This window comes from Takifugu flavidus, chromosome 17 (genome assembly GCF_003711565.1).
Source record: "Takifugu flavidus isolate HTHZ2018 chromosome 17, ASM371156v2, whole genome shotgun sequence".
NCBI classification, from domain to species: domain Eukaryota; kingdom Metazoa; phylum Chordata; class Actinopteri; order Tetraodontiformes; family Tetraodontidae; genus Takifugu; species Takifugu flavidus.
The window spans coordinates 4,281,805-4,299,557 of NC_079536.1; the positions used below are offsets into that span (position 1 = coordinate 4,281,805).

At 44.6% G+C, this 17,753-nt stretch overlaps 3 protein-coding genes and 1 long non-coding RNA gene across 4 annotated transcripts; 2 read left to right on the top strand and 2 right to left on the bottom strand.

Annotated features, from left to right (window-relative positions):
- Positions 1-26: 26 nt before the first annotated feature.
- hacd1 (3-hydroxyacyl-CoA dehydratase 1) lies at positions 27-4,359 on the bottom strand. The gene is made up of 7 exons (XM_057013280.1): positions 4,176-4,359; positions 3,304-3,421; positions 2,891-2,909; positions 2,715-2,803; positions 2,467-2,588; positions 1,003-1,181; positions 27-912 (listed from the first exon to the last, which is right to left on the bottom strand). Exons 1-7 carry the CDS (start codon positions 4,292-4,294, stop codon positions 830-832), a joined length of 729 nt encoding a protein of 242 aa, XP_056869260.1. The 5' UTR covers positions 4,295-4,359; the 3' UTR covers positions 27-829.
- A 501-nt stretch (positions 4,360-4,860) lies between these two features.
- LOC130514209 (transmembrane protein 236-like) lies at positions 4,861-8,058 on the top strand. The gene is made up of 4 exons (XM_057013672.1): positions 4,861-5,404; positions 5,556-5,628; positions 6,115-6,238; positions 7,130-8,058. Exons 1-4 carry the CDS (start codon positions 5,016-5,018, stop codon positions 7,825-7,827), a joined length of 1,284 nt encoding a protein of 427 aa, XP_056869652.1. The 5' UTR covers positions 4,861-5,015; the 3' UTR covers positions 7,828-8,058.
- An 821-nt stretch (positions 8,059-8,879) lies between these two features.
- Positions 8,880-17,035, top strand: mrc1a (mannose receptor, C type 1a). Its single transcript, XM_057013649.1, has 30 exons — positions 8,880-9,020; positions 9,094-9,495; positions 9,811-9,984; positions 10,567-10,722; positions 10,793-10,906; positions 11,199-11,339; positions 11,430-11,612; positions 11,708-11,865; positions 11,934-12,050; positions 12,125-12,240; positions 12,322-12,470; positions 12,654-12,853; positions 12,937-13,052; positions 13,132-13,210; positions 13,301-13,445; positions 13,522-13,560; positions 13,691-13,854; positions 13,935-13,999; positions 14,104-14,204; positions 14,288-14,427; positions 14,504-14,609; positions 14,818-14,987; positions 15,106-15,211; positions 15,291-15,523; positions 15,612-15,777; positions 15,846-15,998; positions 16,073-16,189; positions 16,264-16,422; positions 16,494-16,526; positions 16,613-17,035. Exons 1-30 carry the CDS (start codon positions 8,951-8,953, stop codon positions 16,843-16,845), a joined length of 4,305 nt encoding a protein of 1,434 aa, XP_056869629.1. The 5' UTR covers positions 8,880-8,950; the 3' UTR covers positions 16,846-17,035.
- LOC130514210 (uncharacterized) lies at positions 8,895-11,187 on the bottom strand. Its single transcript, XR_008946957.1, has 3 exons — positions 10,011-11,187; positions 9,158-9,359; positions 8,895-9,034 (listed from the first exon to the last, which is right to left on the bottom strand). It is a non-coding gene; the product is annotated as an uncharacterized LOC130514210 (long non-coding RNA).
- Positions 17,036-17,753: the final 718 nt, after the last annotated feature.

A 17,753-nucleotide genomic window follows, 5' to 3' on the forward strand; every position in this document is an offset into this window, starting at 1 on the left:
CAATTGAGGTCACAAAACTCACAAAGTACTGAAGAATTTACTTTATTGATTTTCACATTTGTTCGTGTGGATTGAAATATTATCCAGTGACTTGACCTTTGCTTTATTCCTCCACTAACCCAGATTACAAGAAAAAAGGAGATTTTCTGAGATAATCCTGGGCTACAGTTCACTAACATTTCCCCTCAATCGTGTCACATGCTGACTTCCTGCTTTGCATCAGATCCGATCAAGTCTCTCCTCCAGCTGCGATAGCACCTTTGGACGGAATCCAATCATCTTTCTGTCAACACCCGACAACACAAAACACAAGACTGCGAGCGTTCGCCACAAACGCTGACGCGAAGCGCATCAATCTGATGTTTAAGACGCCATCTTGTAAATTAAGCCGACACAGGAGACATGAGAGCGACATTAAAGAGCTAAGCGGACAAAATGTTAAGTGTATGAGAAACCACGGGATTCATACAGACGTACACAAAAGAAGCAGCGTATTGTCTAAATGTAGGTTTATTCTTGAGGTATGAAAGAACCAAATACTTGACATCCCAATGGGGTTTTTTTTTCTTTTAACCTGCCAATCGCCTCGGCTGGGCTCAGTCCAGGAGAGAGGGACAGGTATGTTTCTTATGTGAAAAGGTGCAGCGAGGCCGGCGAGAAGAATAAATAACCCAAGATGATCATCAGCTTCCGTCTCAAGTGCCCACAGTGCTGGAATGGTAAACGTGTTTCCACTTAGACGGTAAAGCTCCTCTCTGTCCCGCTCGGGGGAACAACGTTGCCAAAGATCAAGCATGGGAGGTGATGGCGGCGTGGAGGCGGGGCCTGTTTAGTCGTCCTTCTCCACTACGACCTCTCCGTGAAGCACCCTTCTTCTCTGCCGCAGCATGTGAAAGTAGAGCTGAGGAAACACTGGTGACACAATGCACCCCCCCCCGACATTTATCAGATTGTCATTTCATAAGTTCACATCAAATCCGATGGCAAAATCAATCTCCTTACGTGGGATGTAGGACAGCATGATGACGATGAGGCAGTAGTAGTAGTCGAACGACACGTTATACAGGTTGGGGAGTCTCATAGAGTACATTCCAGTTCTGCGCACGAACGGCAGAGCAGAGTAAATGGTCATCAGCTCCCCAACGACTCCCACAGGGTAAAAGACGATGAAAAGGTTGTATCTGCGGGGGAAGGGGACACACAATTTCCACTCAGAAACTTCTCAAAATCACATGTATGTTAAAACAGACAGGACTAGATGCCAAAACACACACACGCCACACTTGGATGCACAATTCAGACCAAAGTTGCAGCTCCAGCTCTATAACGTATGCATTTAAGTTTACATCGACGTCGTAGGACGCCACTCTCTGGTGAGCAACAGCGTTTCAAACTCAGCGTCCAGATTCCGCTCAGCCGTGCCGATATTTGGCGGTTTTCTTGTAGTTGTTGGAAATCTATCGGCAACTTTTAACTTTCTCGAAAAGTTGAAGGACGGACAGAAAGCGTGGACGCTCCAAAAAACACATCGATGTCTGGACGATGATTTAGAAAGAATCAGCATGGCTCAGCGGGTCTGTAGCCAACATTCATGCAAGGTTATTGGTGGGATTATTACCACAGACACAAAAATCCATTAATGGAGCGCCAGGGGAAAAACGAGGCTGGGTTTAAGTAGAACACCCAGGTGGAAAAGACTGTTGCCCGGCCTCATCTCTTGGATGAGTGATGGAGCCCCCAAAAACTCCAACAAGCTCTGGGCCACCAGCTCAGAAAGCCCTGCTCTTAACCAACCAGTGGGAGGCTCTTTACCTCCCGTTATACCATAATATCCCCAACACCGTCACTCTGGGTGACAGAGACTCTCCACTCAGTCCAGACCGCAGCGGCGGCTCGGGGGAGTGTGTCAGCGGATGCGAGTGAATCTCTGGACACACATTCCATGACCAAAACAGATGGTCTTTAAAAACGGGAGCAGCTGAACTTGAGCCACCCCCCCCCCCAGGGGCCTGGCATCTCCTCGGTGCTTTAAAGAAAGACACGAGGCGTGTGGGGAAGGCCCCAGATTCAACACCCAAGACGAGCAAGCGGATCGCTCTCGAGGTGATCACACGACTCGCAGAAGCAGGAATAATAATAAAAATAGTTTTATATTGATCTCCTCTCCTCAGAATAATCTCTCGCCTTGTGGGTGATGTAATAGGCGGGCTTCGGCGTCACGGGTCAGACGCTCGGTCCGTGGCTGTAGCCGTCGGTGTCTACAGCTGATGGCCGTCTCGGGTTTCAGCTACAGTAGCAGAGAGGCATGACACTAACGCCATGACATCACTCGCAGCGTTATCAGGAAGGAACATCCGGACTCATTTTGCACAACGGTTATTATTTTCACCGTCGACTCCGCTGACTCGCTTCAACATAAGAACGCAGCAGCATGCTCGCATGCACAAGCCACTCCGGTCGCTCCACCTGGCCCATTTGATGAAGAACGGCAGGTGGTGCAGCAGCTTGAACGTGTAGTACGAATATCTGGTAATTTCCGTCAACGTCCACACGACCAGGAATAGGATTACGCTTTCTTCATTCTGGATCTTGATTCAAAAACACCATCAATACCACAGGAAGGAAACGCGTCTTTACACGAGCCACACCTGACGTGTGATGCTGTGAAATGAAAGTTAGAGGAGAGCGGAGGGAATGGGCAGAGGGACGGTCACCTGTCGGATGCTGCTGGCGATAAACCAAACCATGAAAATCCGTGAGAAGACTTGAACCCCAGTGACGATCACGGATGTCCTCACAATTCCTGCAAAACAAAAGAAAGCGGCTGCAGAGACGAGGGCACCCACGTAAATGTGGTTACCTTTTATTACAATTGCAGTCCTAAACATACCGATGGCGCAATGTCCCACCTGTAAGACAGGACACATTAGACGTTAACTTGGACGTAAAGCATTTTAATAAAAGTAAAAAAAAGCAACGTGCTACGTGTCTAAACTAAATGATTTTACTAAAAATACCCAGAATCCTACCCTGGTACTATTTTGCTGCCCAGAAAATTCCTCTGAATCTTGCGTAACACCCCCATCATCGCTAAAAGTGCATAATAAACTCCACGGCCCGGCTGACGGCTGTTTTATGTAAACGTATACGATACATATGCGCGTGCACTTCTGTGAAAAGGACTGCGACGAAATAAGCAGCGTGATAACGGCAACTGTGAAACGTGCCCTTGTTTGGACCCTCAACGACAGCAACAGACCAAGAAGGTTCTTTAAAAGAGGACGGTGTTGATATTGTTCTTACCTCAACTAATGCGAAGGTCTGGAAAAACTTGAGCGTCCGTGCTATACTTCTGTACAGACCCTTGTGTGTTCCTTTCTGGATGTAGAAGCGCATCATGGCCATGGCCAAAACCAGCCACCTGCAGATCCAAACAGGAAGCATGACCTATCAGGTTGGGGATAAATATTCCCTCGCCACAGATTCAAGTCCAAAATAGTAAAATCTTCCAAAAAAATAGCAGTAATTTGTGTTTAAGTGTGAATTCTTGAGGCACTTATTTCTAATCAGGATTAACAGGGAGAGAGGCTGGAATACACTCACCACAGTGCACACGCACACGGACATGGGTGCAATTTAGAGACTCCAGTCAATGGAACCTTTTTGGTCTTTGGGAGGAAACAATATAGGTGCACTTGTGATTTTAATCTATTTGTCACGACAGTTTCCCCTGAAAATCACACTCAATCACCAAGTGCGACCTTTGTTTTTAAACTGGAAATCTGTCCATTGAGCAGTTTTAATGTCCCAGACCTGGGCTCCAGTGTCAGAGGAGCCCGGCTATACTTATCACTGCAACTGTCGGCAGCGCTGCGGGCCTCTGACGCCGCAGTCAGCCCTATTTGGACACGGCTGCAGCCACCGGCGCGCCACCCTCCCCGAACACTCATTCATTTCCAACACTCGCTCCAAATATTTCCGTTTTGTCTTCTTTTCGGTCAGAAACCCTCACACAAACACCCATACACCCATCTGAGCTGGAACTGACGGCCGAGCGCGCTGAACAGGCACTTTGGGTTTGACACACAGTCCTATAAACAGCAACACACGCTCATGGAGCGGCGAACTTGCGCCTCCTATTAAAAGCCGACGGGGGGCCACAAGTACGCGCTTACCCGGCCGTCATGGCGATGTTGTAGAAAGTGAGCCATGCCGTAGCGAGGGCGCTTTTCGTTCTCTTCTTGTTGTTGTTTTCCTTCTCCTCAACCGCGCCGTCCTCCTCGCTGGACGCCATGGTACCGGGGGCAGGGTGGGGAGATCGGGAGGGGAGCTGACAGCTGGGGTGGGGAGGGAGGAGGGCAACCGCGGGGTCAAACATCCATCTATTCGGCCCCTTGCGCGGTGCTGGTACTGCGAGTGCGCCACCTGCCGGCGGTCTGGAGGCGGTGTGAACGCATTTTACCACAAACTTCAACCGCTTACAAGACGTAGCAAAGCATGAAGTTGGATTTACTGGACATTTTAAATGTAATATTGTTCACACCAAATTATTATTGATTAAATGCATCTGCTAAAGATAAAGGACATATTATACTCAGAGTTGGTGACTTATTGACAAAATTGGGGGGGGGGGGGGGCACATATTAAATGTGCTTTTACTCAAGTTTAAGGTCATTTCCTTAGTCATGGTTACTAGCCTAAAATTGGTGCTTGGAGTTATTTTAAGTGCTAACACTCATAGAATTTATTAATTTACATTATGTTTGTTTGCCACTAGATGGCAACATTTAATTGGCCGATCTCAGGTTGTTGGAATAAAGACTGAATTGTGAGTTTCGTGGAGTACACACATGTTTATCATTGTGTAAAGTTTGACAGACTGTTTGGATCCGTTATAGAGAGCAGCGAGCCAGCCAGACATACATCCTCTCACACAATGCCTAGTGCAGTGTAAGCAGTTGGGCGAGCGGAGAGCCAGGGCTGTGGTGTGTGGAAAATGCTGGTGGAGGCACACAATGCATTGGTCTGAGGCCTGCCCTGCCCTGCCCTGCCCTGAGAGGGACAGGGGCTCACCTCGCTGCGACAACAGCCCCATCTCTCTCCCTTCTTTTTCTTTTTTGAGCTGCCACAACATGGGCTCAGGGGGAACACTGAAGTTTGCCCTGTGTGAGGTGCTGCAGTTTGCAGGTCTGTGCGTGCCACTTTTCATCGTGATGCAGAGGTTCGCCGTCATTGTGGCAATGGCCAAAAGCTCAGCGCAGCCCCCCGGTGATGGCAGCACAGCCTACTGGTTGATTGTGGCCTCCTCTGTTGCCTATATCACCTCCACCACCCTGTTGGTCTGGGTACCCCTAAAGTACATGGTTTTTGTGAAGAAGAAGTTCCTCATTGGGAGGAAGAAGTGGTAAGTTCCTCGTGCTGCTGCATAGCTGGAAACTGACCACCTGAACAGGCCTGTCGGTGATTGTGGACTGCGCTTGGCTTGGAAATACCATGAGTTAGCAAGTCCTGCATCGCCTTTGTCTTCCTTCCTTACTTTTTTGTCTCTGTATCAGGAGGCCTGTGGCCCTTGTTTATGTGATCCTGGCTACATTACCCTGCTTTGCCTTTCTCATCGCCAGCTCTGAGGTATAATATGTTTCTTGAATATTATTCCTTTTCTTTTATTCATTCTGGTAATCTTTTTTATTTGGTCTTGATTCAAGAGTTTTGTATTGTAAATGCTTTTTGGGTGACTGGAACTTTACATATGAGGCTAGTTTTGCATAAAATTCTACATGAGTGGATACAAGGTGTTGATTTCTTAGGGACATTTTACATCTACGGGCCATGGATATCAACCTTATGGCTAAAGAGCAAGTAATAAGCTTGGCTCTTCTTCCTGCCCTGGTCACCCTCGTCAAATCCCCCATTCATTAGGCACATTTTCCCCTCCTTGCTGATCAGGTGCTATTTGCAGTTTTGCATTGCTCTTGTTAGAGTTTAAGATGACCACTAGCGACTTTACATGAGAGCAATGACTATATGAGTAGTCCTGACCTGCCCCATGAACCTATTTCTCTCCTCTAGAATGAAATCTCCTCCATTCTGATGTTACTTTGGCTGTTTACTCAGGTCCAGATAAATAACGACATCAAACATGACACGTTCATGGAGATCCCCGTGTCGCTGGTCCTGTTCTCTCTCATCTGTATTGACGTTGTGGAAAGGATACGCCACTGCAGGCTGACTGGCCAGGGTGAGCGCAACGTTCGAGTGACACGTTAGCCAAAGCGCTCATACAGTGCTTTGGCTCCTGAACTTTCCTTTCCCAACTGCTACGGTGATGTCTGCCAGGCTTTACATTGCAGAACCTCAGCCAACGCTACTGAGATTGCACAGGAGGTTCCAGAATCTGATGGTGGGAGGACATTATGATGATATAATTCTCATGTTAGGCTGATGAAATGCAAAATAATGGCAAAAGTCAACCTATCTTCACCAAACAACATGCGGAACATACACATACAGTCCTAAAAAGGCATTTCATAACTTTTTAGATAGAACTCATCTAAATAATTACGAAAATAATTGCTTTCGTAGGCTGCGACTGTTATCTATTAAAGTCAATGACATGAGACAGCTGAAAGGGGCGCTGCTCTTCTGAAGTTATAATAATTATAACACATTTAATTCCTTAATTAAACTCCTTATTCCTTCTAAAATCATTTAAAAGCTTTGAATTTTGCAGTCTGGTTTGGCCCTTAAAAATGGGCCGTACCAGAATGTGAATCCCGGGTATAGAGATGTCATCAGAACTCCCAACTTTTGACCCCTCGGAGATAAATGTTAGTGCAAATGGAGGACATGAGCAGGAAATTTCATCCACTTCTTGTAACATAGTGCTGACCTGACAAAACCTTATTTTTCTTAATGGGTGGGGGTGGGGGGTGTAAAGCATTTGTTTCAAATGTGCAGCGAAAAGGTGACCTTATTTAATCAGAATGGCACCTTATAGGTCTTTGTTAACACAATGTGTTCTGAGAAAACAGAATTAAGAAATGAAATTGAAACAAACGCGCCATACATGAGCAGAATAAATAAACTTTTATCTGACTGATCTGGTCAAATCTCCTATTTTTTCCCCCAGCAAATGACTTGGAAAGAGATGCAGACATCCCAACCACTCTTCTCACACATGTGGAACAGGTAATGCCCGTAACCCCCATTGCACCAGCTGTGACTGGACCAGTGGCGCCCAGACAAGGGGCCCAGAATCCGATTACACCAGGACCCAATCAGCTCAATGACAGGAGCCAGAACGGAGCAGGTGCTCGGCCAGAAACCAACGGAACGGTCCCGGGAATACCAAATAATCCTGGGAGACCGTTTAACTCCTCTGCACTCAGCTCCCAGTCAGGGAGCACCACACCCTTCCGCATACCTCCGTACGCCTACACGGGTCCGCTGAGATTCTTGTGCGCCAGTGACGCCCGAGCAGATGTATTTGTGGACAGCTTCATGTTCTGGATGGACACAGTGGAGATGGTGAGGGTGGCAGGACACCCCCTGGTCTGCTACTCCGGCTGGGTGTTCCCCATCTACGTCTTCAGCTACCTGTCATGCCTGCGCGTGGTGGTCATGCCCCACAGCCCGCTCCTGTCCTCCCTTGGGGTGGTGGTGCAGGATTTACCCTTTTTCTTTGTGCGAGTTGGTCTCACGGCCTTCTTTGGCTTCGTCACACCCATCCTCTACCTGATGAAGAACCTACTGGTTTGCCTGGCCTTTGTCTATTTCAACTTCATGACTAAGCTGAGGGTTTTTAACACCGAGCGGATGGTCTTTTGAGAGCAACGACTCCTGATGCGATTTGTTAACAGGCATGACCACACTCGGTTGGGGGGGGGGGGGGGGGGGGGTAATGTTTAACGGTACAGAAGATCGTGTCTCAAGTGTTATGCGTCATCAACTTTTATACCTATACTTTTTCAAACCTGTTATTTTTCTACAATGATTCAGTGCGGTAATTTGCATTTTTCTTTGCTTTGTTGTATCACAAGAGAACCACGCGTGAGTTTGTATCGCTGATATATTTTGATAAAATCAATAAAGCAAAATATCCAATGATGGTGTGACCCTGATTGGCAATAAACAGCTATGGATGGATGGATGGATGGATGGATGGATGGATGGATGGATGGATGGATGGAATCAGGAGCTTTCGCAACAGCATCACATGCTTTCCTGTGACCCTGCCTACTCTTTGCCCACAACACAACGAGCCATCAAAAAGTAACCCCACATAATTAACATTAGAAATGAATCAAATCTGCGGCAAAATATGCAAGTAAGGACAAAGTGAACATCAGATCGGTTTTCATTTCCCACCATAGGAAGCAGGATTTCCTCTTGTCATTGCTCTGTACTTGTCTGGTATCATCATTGTTCTACTCTCACACACCTCCTGGGTACTACTACTCCGCACTAAAACACATACATCAGCATCATTCTCCAGATCTGAATGCCTCTTGTTTTACAGAGTTGCTTTTCAAATTAATCTCACTGGTTGACCTCTATTGTGTAGCATCAGCTAAGGCTGAAACTCTGCATACACTTCAATATATTTGGTTAATTTATTGCAGCTATTCATCAACCAGTTGGCCTTTGTGATAATTTGCAGAATTTCAGTGATGATCGTTGTTGATCTTTATTTTACAGACACATTTACAGACAAAATGTAACAGCATGTTTCCCCACTTCCTGGCTTGCTACAAAAAAAAAAGCACATGGAAATTGCCGTTGACCAGCCTCGGTTGCTCATGTGACAGGATGTCCATCAGTGTGATGGGGGAGGCAGCATGTCTCCGTAGCTCTATGTCACACACCTTTGCACGCGGAAGATCACATTTCCCATATCTTGAAAACTCTCCGCAGCCTCATCCACCACTTTGAGCAAACAGCGCCGAGGACAATGCTGCCGTGTTTGAGTTCTGCTGTGGTCCTCGGGCTCCTGCAAGTCTTCTGGATTAGTGCAGCAATGGGTATGTGTCCACCTCTAAATATACAAGATCAGTGGAAAACTCATCAAAACTCTGTTCTCCTCTTCTGTTTCAGACACCGGATCTTTCCTGATTTTCAATGAGAACCACAAAAAGTGCATAAAGGTGGAAAGTCCCACCTCGATCACGGTGGCCCAGTGCGATCCACGTGCCAAAGATCAGCAGTTTCGCTGGGCTTCCGAATATCGTGTCCTGAGCCTCAAGCTCCAACTCTGTCTGGGAGCCGAAGCCCTTAAAGACTGGGTAAAAGTCATCCTCTTTGAATGTGATGAAAGCAGCCAACTCCAGCACTGGGAGTGCAAGAACGACACCCTTTTTGGTCTGAAAGAAAATGACCTGCACTTAAATTGGGGCAACTTTAATGAAAGAAACATCATGATTTACAAGGGTTCGGGGTTGTGGAGTCGTTGGAGGATTTATGGTACCCAGAATGACCTTTGCTCCAAGGGGTTCCAAGGTAAGAGTTGCGGATATGTAGGCTATAAAGATTAATAGAAATTTCTACTAAATAATGAAATTTACACAGAAATGTAACTGTAATTTAAGGGGACTGCAACAACTAGATTGATTAGATCAAAATAATTTGTCCAGGAAGTATTCCTGTCGGTTCTTAGATGTCAGCTGTCAGATGGATGGTGTGGAAGGACTTTACTCCATACAGAATAATTTTTAAGTTTGGACTGAACTGGAAAATAAACAATGTTGCTAAGTTGTTGTCATGTAAACAAACAAAAAGGAAACCCCTAAATCCTCTCATCCTTTGTCTCCTCAGAGATTTTCACACTGGGCGGGAATGCCTTCGGAGCTCCTTGTCAATTCCCCTTCAAGTTTCAGACAAAGTGGTATTCTGAATGTACCAAGGATGGTCGCTCTGATAGACAGTTATGGTGTGCTACAGACAGAGATTATGACATGAAAAAAAAGTGGGGCTTTTGTCCCACTGAAGGTAAGTGCAAGTAACACATAACTAACATTTGCAAGAGTTATCTTTGCTTTGAGGAGGTCAGTGCTGACAGGTCTGGTCTTTGACCCCATCTCCAACAGCAGAGCAGCATTAACGCTTCCTTTCAAGTTGTCAACACAGCATTGTCCTTGTTTTCCCTCTCACCAGCCCTCCTTTCTCCTGACACAGCTCTTAAACTGGGGCAGGAAAGAGAAGATCCAAAGCAAACCTCAGTTTTACGGAATATTTCTTAAGCAGAAAACTCATCATGTATCAATGGATAATCTGCTATGATCCCACATTTGTGCCATCTTTTACTCCTATTTATGTTCCTTTTACTGTTTTATCATTACCAGTAAAGTTCCATTAACTAGCATTCTAGGAATATGACCTAACTTCTGCCACCACAGTGACATTTGCAGGATCTCCAGTCACCAGCTAGCATCTAACTACAGTAATGTTCCAGATTAATAACACAAGCATTCAACATTCCAGAGCGTGGAATTTTAACTAGAATTTCAGCTGCAATAACTTTTTTAAAAATCAAATATTTACATTTTGTCGCTTTGTCTTGGCAACATGCAGGAACTTCAGGCTGGGACACCGACCCAGTCACGGGGGTTCAGTATCAGAGGAACGCACAGTCAGTATTGAGCTGGCATCAGGCCCGGAAAAGCTGCCAGCAGCAGGGTGCTGACCTGCTCAGCATTGTAGAGCTACACGAACAGTCGTACATCTCAGGTACAACGTCAAAAATGTCCATTATCGGGCTTGTTATGGAAGCTTTCAGTGCATGTTTGCATTGATGCAGGGTTGACAGCATTTCTGGGGACATCTCTGTGGATTGGACTAAACAACTTGGATTTTGAGACTGGATGGCAATGGAGCAACGGAAGTCCATTCAGATACTTAAACTGGGCCCCAGGTTAGTGCCCGTATCAAAGCAAAAGAACCGATATATTTTAATTGGTGTTTAAATAATGAAGGCATTAAGCCTTGCATGTTTTGGTCACTTACCTAAAGTAGATACAAATGACAGTTTCTTCAACATTTTGTGGTTCTTCGATGAAGATTGAGCTTCCGTAGTGCTATAACTGCTTAAGCAGGGTAAAATGGTTAACAAAGAGCTGTATGAAAATATGATTTTAACTTTTAACTATATTTTATATTGAGAAAAAGCTAAAAATCAATTAACTCATGTATTGATGTTTCACAAGGTCATCCTTCATCACAGCCTGGGCTGAGTTGTGCAACCCTGAATGCTGGAAAAGCCTCAAAGTGGGAAAGCAACGCATGCAACAAGAAACTCGGTTACATTTGCCGCAGAGGAAACTCAACAGAACTGCTCCCGTCACTAAGTAAAATGAAATATACTGCTGGCAATCAGATTTTACGCATCTGCGACTTTGAATGTGTCTCGATTACCATTTTTTGGCCTCTGTCTTCAGCCAAAAACCAGCCCAGCTTCTGTCCCAATCACTGGGTTCCATATGCGGGTAACTGCTACCACCTGGAGAGGAATAAAATGATGTGGAGGGATGCTCTGACTGCATGTCACAAAGAAGGAGGAGACCTGGCCAGCATTCACAACATAGAAGAACAGAGCTTCATATTTTCCCAGTCAGGATACTGTAAGTAAAAGTGGTTTAAGGACACAGATAGGGAATATCTTGTAAACAAATAAAGCACAACTGTAACAAGTGCTTGTGCCTTTTCTTCCTCTTAGTGCCAACAGATGTGCTCTGGATTGGGCTGAACGATCAAAGGAACCAGATGCTGTTTGAATGGTCTGATCGCACCCCAGTTAGCTTCACCTACTGGCAGAGCGATGAACCGTCTCATGCCGTCAACCTTCAGGAGGACTGTGTCCTCATCAGAGGAAAGGTAAGACTCACAACTGTCCAGTAAGAATGGATTCACTGCAACAGTAATAAACAGAGTGGTTGACACAGGAAGGGAGGTGGGTCGATCACATGTGTGAGAAGATGTATGGATACCTCTGTAAGAAGAAGGCGTCCACCAGACCAAATGGAGGCATTCAAGAGGATGTCAATCCAGGCTGCAAACTTGTGCGTGAGGCAATTCCCCTTTAAGTATCCAAATCTTATTTCGGATTCATTCTTACTGTTTTTTTCCCACCCAGGGCTGGATCAGGTTCCACTCTTATTGTTACAACATTGGATCGGAGAAAAAAACATTTGACGAGGCGACCCAGGCGTGCTCAGCACTTGGTGCTTATTTAGTCGATGTGGCTGATAGGTAAGATGACACGAAACGAAATTGGGTTCATTTTGAGGTTATTAAGGTCATATTTACGCTTATATATATGTTTAAATGCAGATATGAGAACGCTTTCTTGGTCAGTACGGTGGGTTTGAGACCGGAAAAGTATTTCTGGACCGGCCTTTCCAACACAGCTGACAAACACCTCTTCAAATGGACGACCAGAAGGAAAGTCACATTCACCAACTTTAACATAGGCATGCCAGGTACATAGCATCTATCTTTAGCTTTGTGTCAAGATATATTTTTTTAAACAATTTTAATAATCCATCACATTTTGATGAAAATGTTTGTTTTAATAAAAACTTGGAATGAAAAATCTTCAAAATTGGAAAAAAAAAACAAACATCTGTACTCTATTCATTTACACTGGTGTGCTTTATAAAAAGACAGAAACCAAGGGTGCGTTGCCATGACGACTGGGGTTTTCGCTGGACTGTGGGATGTGGTCAGCTGCAGCAGTAAGGAGAAGTACATATGCAAGAAACCAGCAGAGGGAGTGCAAGTCACGACCGTTCCACCCACCACCCCCCCTTTGAGCTGTGAGTCTGGTTGGACCCCCATTAGCAACAGAAACGTCTGCTTCAAAGTAAGAGAACCAATGCGATCATCCTTAAAAATCTGGAACGGTGTGTCAGATGTTCATTTCTCTTTTTTTAATTCAACATATAGATTTTCAAAAAGTCCTCCCAGCTCAAGAAGACTTGGCAGGAAGCTCTGGACTTCTGCATTGCCATCGGTGGAAATCTACTGAGCATACACAGCCCGAAGGACATGCAGAACGCCCGGTATTATAGTTTAACAACTGGTTAGGCTCAGCTGTGCATTTATCCAAATGAGTGATCATTGTTTCCTGTCGTCATCCAGCTTTTCTTTATCGAAATCTGCGTGGATCGGCCTCAGCCTGAGTGCCAGTAAAGGTTTTGTGTGGAGTGATGGTTCCGCTGTATGTAGCACTTTATTGTTGCCATAACCGTCTTTGCTATACGTCTCAATATAATCTCAAACTTAACGAAGTGTATCTCTAAACAATTAGTCCGAATATGAGAACTGGGGCTACGGAGAACCCAACAACCACAATGACAATGAGCACTGTGCAGAAATCCTTTCATATGGTGGGCAAAACTGGAACGACGTCCACTGTGACACCTACAATGACTGGATCTGTCAGATACGCAAAGGTAAACTCAGATCTTTGAAGGGTCCCAAACCAGCTGTGCCTCTTAGAAAGTCACAGTTGTTATTCTGTGCTTGTAGGTACAACTCCCAAACCTGAGCCTGTCAGAGTTTTGGAAGGTAAGGTATCAACATTAGCATCATAGCATTAGGATTTAATAAATTATGCATGTATTAGCATTGTTTACCGAGCCTCTAGATCACTGGCAGTCTTTTTCTTTAATGCTGAACCATGGGTACCCTTTTCCAGTATACAACAACACAGAAGATGGATGGATTATATACAACCAGACACAATATTTCATCAACAATGAAAACTTAGACATGGAGTCAGCAAGAGACTTCTGCAAAAAGAACTTTGGTGACCTTGTGATCATTACAGGGGAGAGTGAGCGAAAATTCCTTTGGAAAAAGGCAAGAAATTCAAGTTAACCACATAGCTCAATGTCCAAATTACACAAAATAACCTGAGTTGTACCTTTGTCTGCCAACAGATATCCAGAGGCACCGAAGGGCAGTACTATATCGGTATGACTGTAAATTTGGATAAATCCTTTAGGTAAGCCAAAAAAAACCCAAAAAACAGTATTCTAAATAGGTCTGATCTTTATTACAATCCAAAATCTCAAATGTTAATGTTGCTCCTTTCTTACCTCTATTTAGTTGGGTGGATGGTTCTCCCGTTACCTACACTGCATGGGAAGCCAATGAGCCCAACTTTGCTAATAACGATGAAAACTGTGTGACAATTTACAAAAGCATGGGTGAGTCAGACCACAACATGCAGATTTTGTAAAGTTAAACATTAAATATCATCATTTGACGGCTTCACTGTGCACTCATGCAGGGTACTGGAATGATATTAACTGTGGCAGTGAGCTACCGTCTATTTGCAAAAGAAGCAGCAACTATGTCAACACAACAATGGCGCCGACTGTTGTCCCAACCGGAGGATGTCCTCCAGAATGGGAAGCTTTCAGTGGAAAAGTAATGAATTAACAAAGAATCCAAGTCCTATGTTAAAAACACAGCTTAGATTTTCTTTTCTCACTTTTTCACACAGTGTTACAAGTTTTTTGTGGGAAATGGCAAAAACTGGCAAAATGCCAGGTCACATTGCCTGAACCAAAGAGGAAATCTGGTTTCCATCCTCAATGAAAAAGAGGAAGGTAAACACACGTGTCCTTTGTGGTGTTTCTTATGGACCAGTTCTTTCTAACATAAAAGTTGACCCTGCTTTTTTTCACCATGATCTTAGTCAAACAGGATTGCTTTAAAGAAAAATAATAATTAAAAGTTTGATCAAAGGGAAGCTTGGAGCTGCATGTTGATTTTAATGTAGAGATACCATAAAAACATGAATGGTTCTTTCTTTAGCATTCCTTACAGCCCAGATGGTCAAATACAATGAAGATTTGTGGATCGGCATGAACGATATCAACTGGGAGATGCATTTTGTGTGGACAGACGGGAAAGGCATTTCATACACCAACTGGGCAAAAGGTCAACCATCATCAGGGCCTTCAGGACGTTATTCAGATACGGAGGTTGTTCTTTTGAACTTATGTTTGTTGCATATAGAAGAATAGTCATAAAATTGACATAATAAGTATACAATTAACATAATAAGTATAATTAAACTATTTCTGTTTCTCTGCCTGGTAGCTGTATGATTGCGTGATCATGGTTGGTGGCACCTCCAAACAAACAGGGTTATGGAAGGTGGACGACTGTCATTCCAAACGGGGATTCATCTGTAAAACAAACGTCGGTGGGTAAAAGCACATCACATTATACAAGTACAACCTTCAAAACTCCCATCAGTCATCCCGCCCTCCTCCCCAATACAGATTCTCAGATCCCAGCCCCACCCACAACTGCATCGACAAAGAATTTTTTCAAACTCGGCAATGACTCCTACAAACTGGTCACCCAAAAGATGCGATGGGATGAGGCAAGGAGGCAGTGCCAAGCAGACGATGCAGATTTGGCCAGTATTCTGAATCCCTACAGCCAGGCATACCTCACCCTGCAGATTTCCAAATACAACGAACCTGTGTGGATTGGCCTCAACAGCAACGAGGTAAAGGATCTACCAGCTATTGTCTGTTTAGACGTATTTAGTTCTGTAAAAATGCCCTGTAACGTTGTTCTGCTTTATTGTTTTCAAGACTGGGGGGAGGTTCAAGTGGGTTGACAGATGGCGGATGTATTTCACCAAATGGGGAAAGAATGAGCCCAAAAGAAACTACGGTTGTGTTTATATGGATGTCGACAGAAAATGGAAGACAGCGCCATGTACAGACAACCATTACTCCCTCTGCAAGAGGTCACCAGGTCTGTCAGCTCCCTTGTACAATAAACCACTGGTGTTGCTCGAATTCCATGTCCTATCTCCTTTTCAGACGTAGCCCCCACTGATCCTCCTCAGCTCCCTGGAACCTGTCCAGAATCAACTAAGCAGAAAACCTGGTTACCTTTCAGAGGATATTGTTACACTTTTCTCAATTCGTTGTCAGTCAACTGGGCCCAGGCCTCGGTTGACTGTCTGAAAATGGGTATGGAGTCTTAACTGTAATGGTTACATTTTTTTATTTCACCATCTTAATTGTGACACAAACATGTGCATTAGGTGCTGCGTTGGTCAGCATTGAAGACCCTCAGGAGGGTGCGTTCATACACGAAAATCTGGAGCTTTTTCAGGATAGTGCCAAGATCTTCTGGATCGGCCTCTATAAGACTCATGAAGGTGGGCATTCATGAAATGTTAATTTGTCCGGGAAAGCATAAAAGCTAAGTTATTGCCGGTCATCCTTGTTTAAGGGGAGTGGATGTGGATAGACAACAGTGTTGTGGACTACACCAACTGGAAATCAGGAATGCCGAACAGCGACTCATGCGTCGCCATCAGCTCTGAAACGGGGCTGTGGAGCACAACCAGCTGCTCCAGATACAGGTCTTACATCTGCAAATTAGCCAAAGGTAGGCCGCATCTAATGCACCTTTCAGCCCAAATGACCTCATCAGTAAAAGCATTCATTCCCATCTTTCAGTTGTTGCACCAACAGAAGCACCACCATCCATTGGTAAGTTATTTCCCTAAAGATATGTGTCTAAATCAAACTTCCATGACCGAAATATTAACACTACTTTTTTTTTTTTGTCCCTACAGCCAAAGTCATAACGGAACCCTCTCAGGGATCTGCAGGAGTTACCGTGGCTGTAATATTGGTTGTAATAGCTGCGGTCATACTTGTTGGCTTCTTGTTATTCCGAAAGAAGATACACATGCCTGTGTTGGGTGAAAGCAATTTTGACAACAAGTTATACTTCAACAACCCCCTTCGAAGCAACGTAGACACCAACGGACTCGTGGCCAACATAGAACAGAATGAGCAGGCATAGAAATCACCATGAAAACGCCATGAAAGCATTGATTATCATTCATTTGGTCAAATACCAGTTAAATATGAAGCAAGATGAACAAATTTTAATTGCTGTAATCAGATTCAACAAGGCTCCTTATGAATATCCACGTCCTGATGCTATGACCTTTGTAAATAGATGTTCAATAAAAGACAATTAATCAAGACAACTGAAGTATGCACTTTTATTTAACACTCCAAAAGCAATGAGCCTCTTGTCCCCAATTTAGTGAATTACCGAGTTGTACATTCCCACGGGATTATGAAGATCCCACAACCTCTTTGTTTTCTAAAGCCAGAGGAAAACAAATGTGTCAAGAATAGTGGTGCTTAGTTTCAGTGCTTTTCATTAGTCTGTTCGGAGTATTTCTTTCCCCAATACTGCCACACTGGCGAAACTAAGTTGCACTTGGAGTTTGACTCAAGTGCTACTTTTAGGATTTAGGGTATGACTCCACCCTAAAACGTAACCTCACATGTAACCAGTGAGAGTTCATAAGATTTGCTTTTCAAAAGCGTTACTCAGCCAGGAAACAGCTATTAAGTAGAATAATAAGTCAACAATAAGTAAACCCCTGCAAACAGCTGGCCGTCACCATCCGGCACAGTTCTCCATGGCAACCATGGACCTCTAAACGCGGTCAAAGCTAATCCTCAGGAGCTTACTCAACTCTTACTTCTTATAAGAGGTTTTACTGGCAGCACCGACGCTTGCAAATTTCCCCTAAACAATCAGAGGAACTTGTGATTATCCAGCCAGAGGTGGAAAACAAACCCTGCCAAAGCAGCTGACAGGAGATCAGTGGGCCTGAATCAGCCTGTGAGATCTTTCTGGTTGTTCTATCTCAGGTACTGATGCAGCATTTGTTTGCTTGTTGCGCAGTTGCT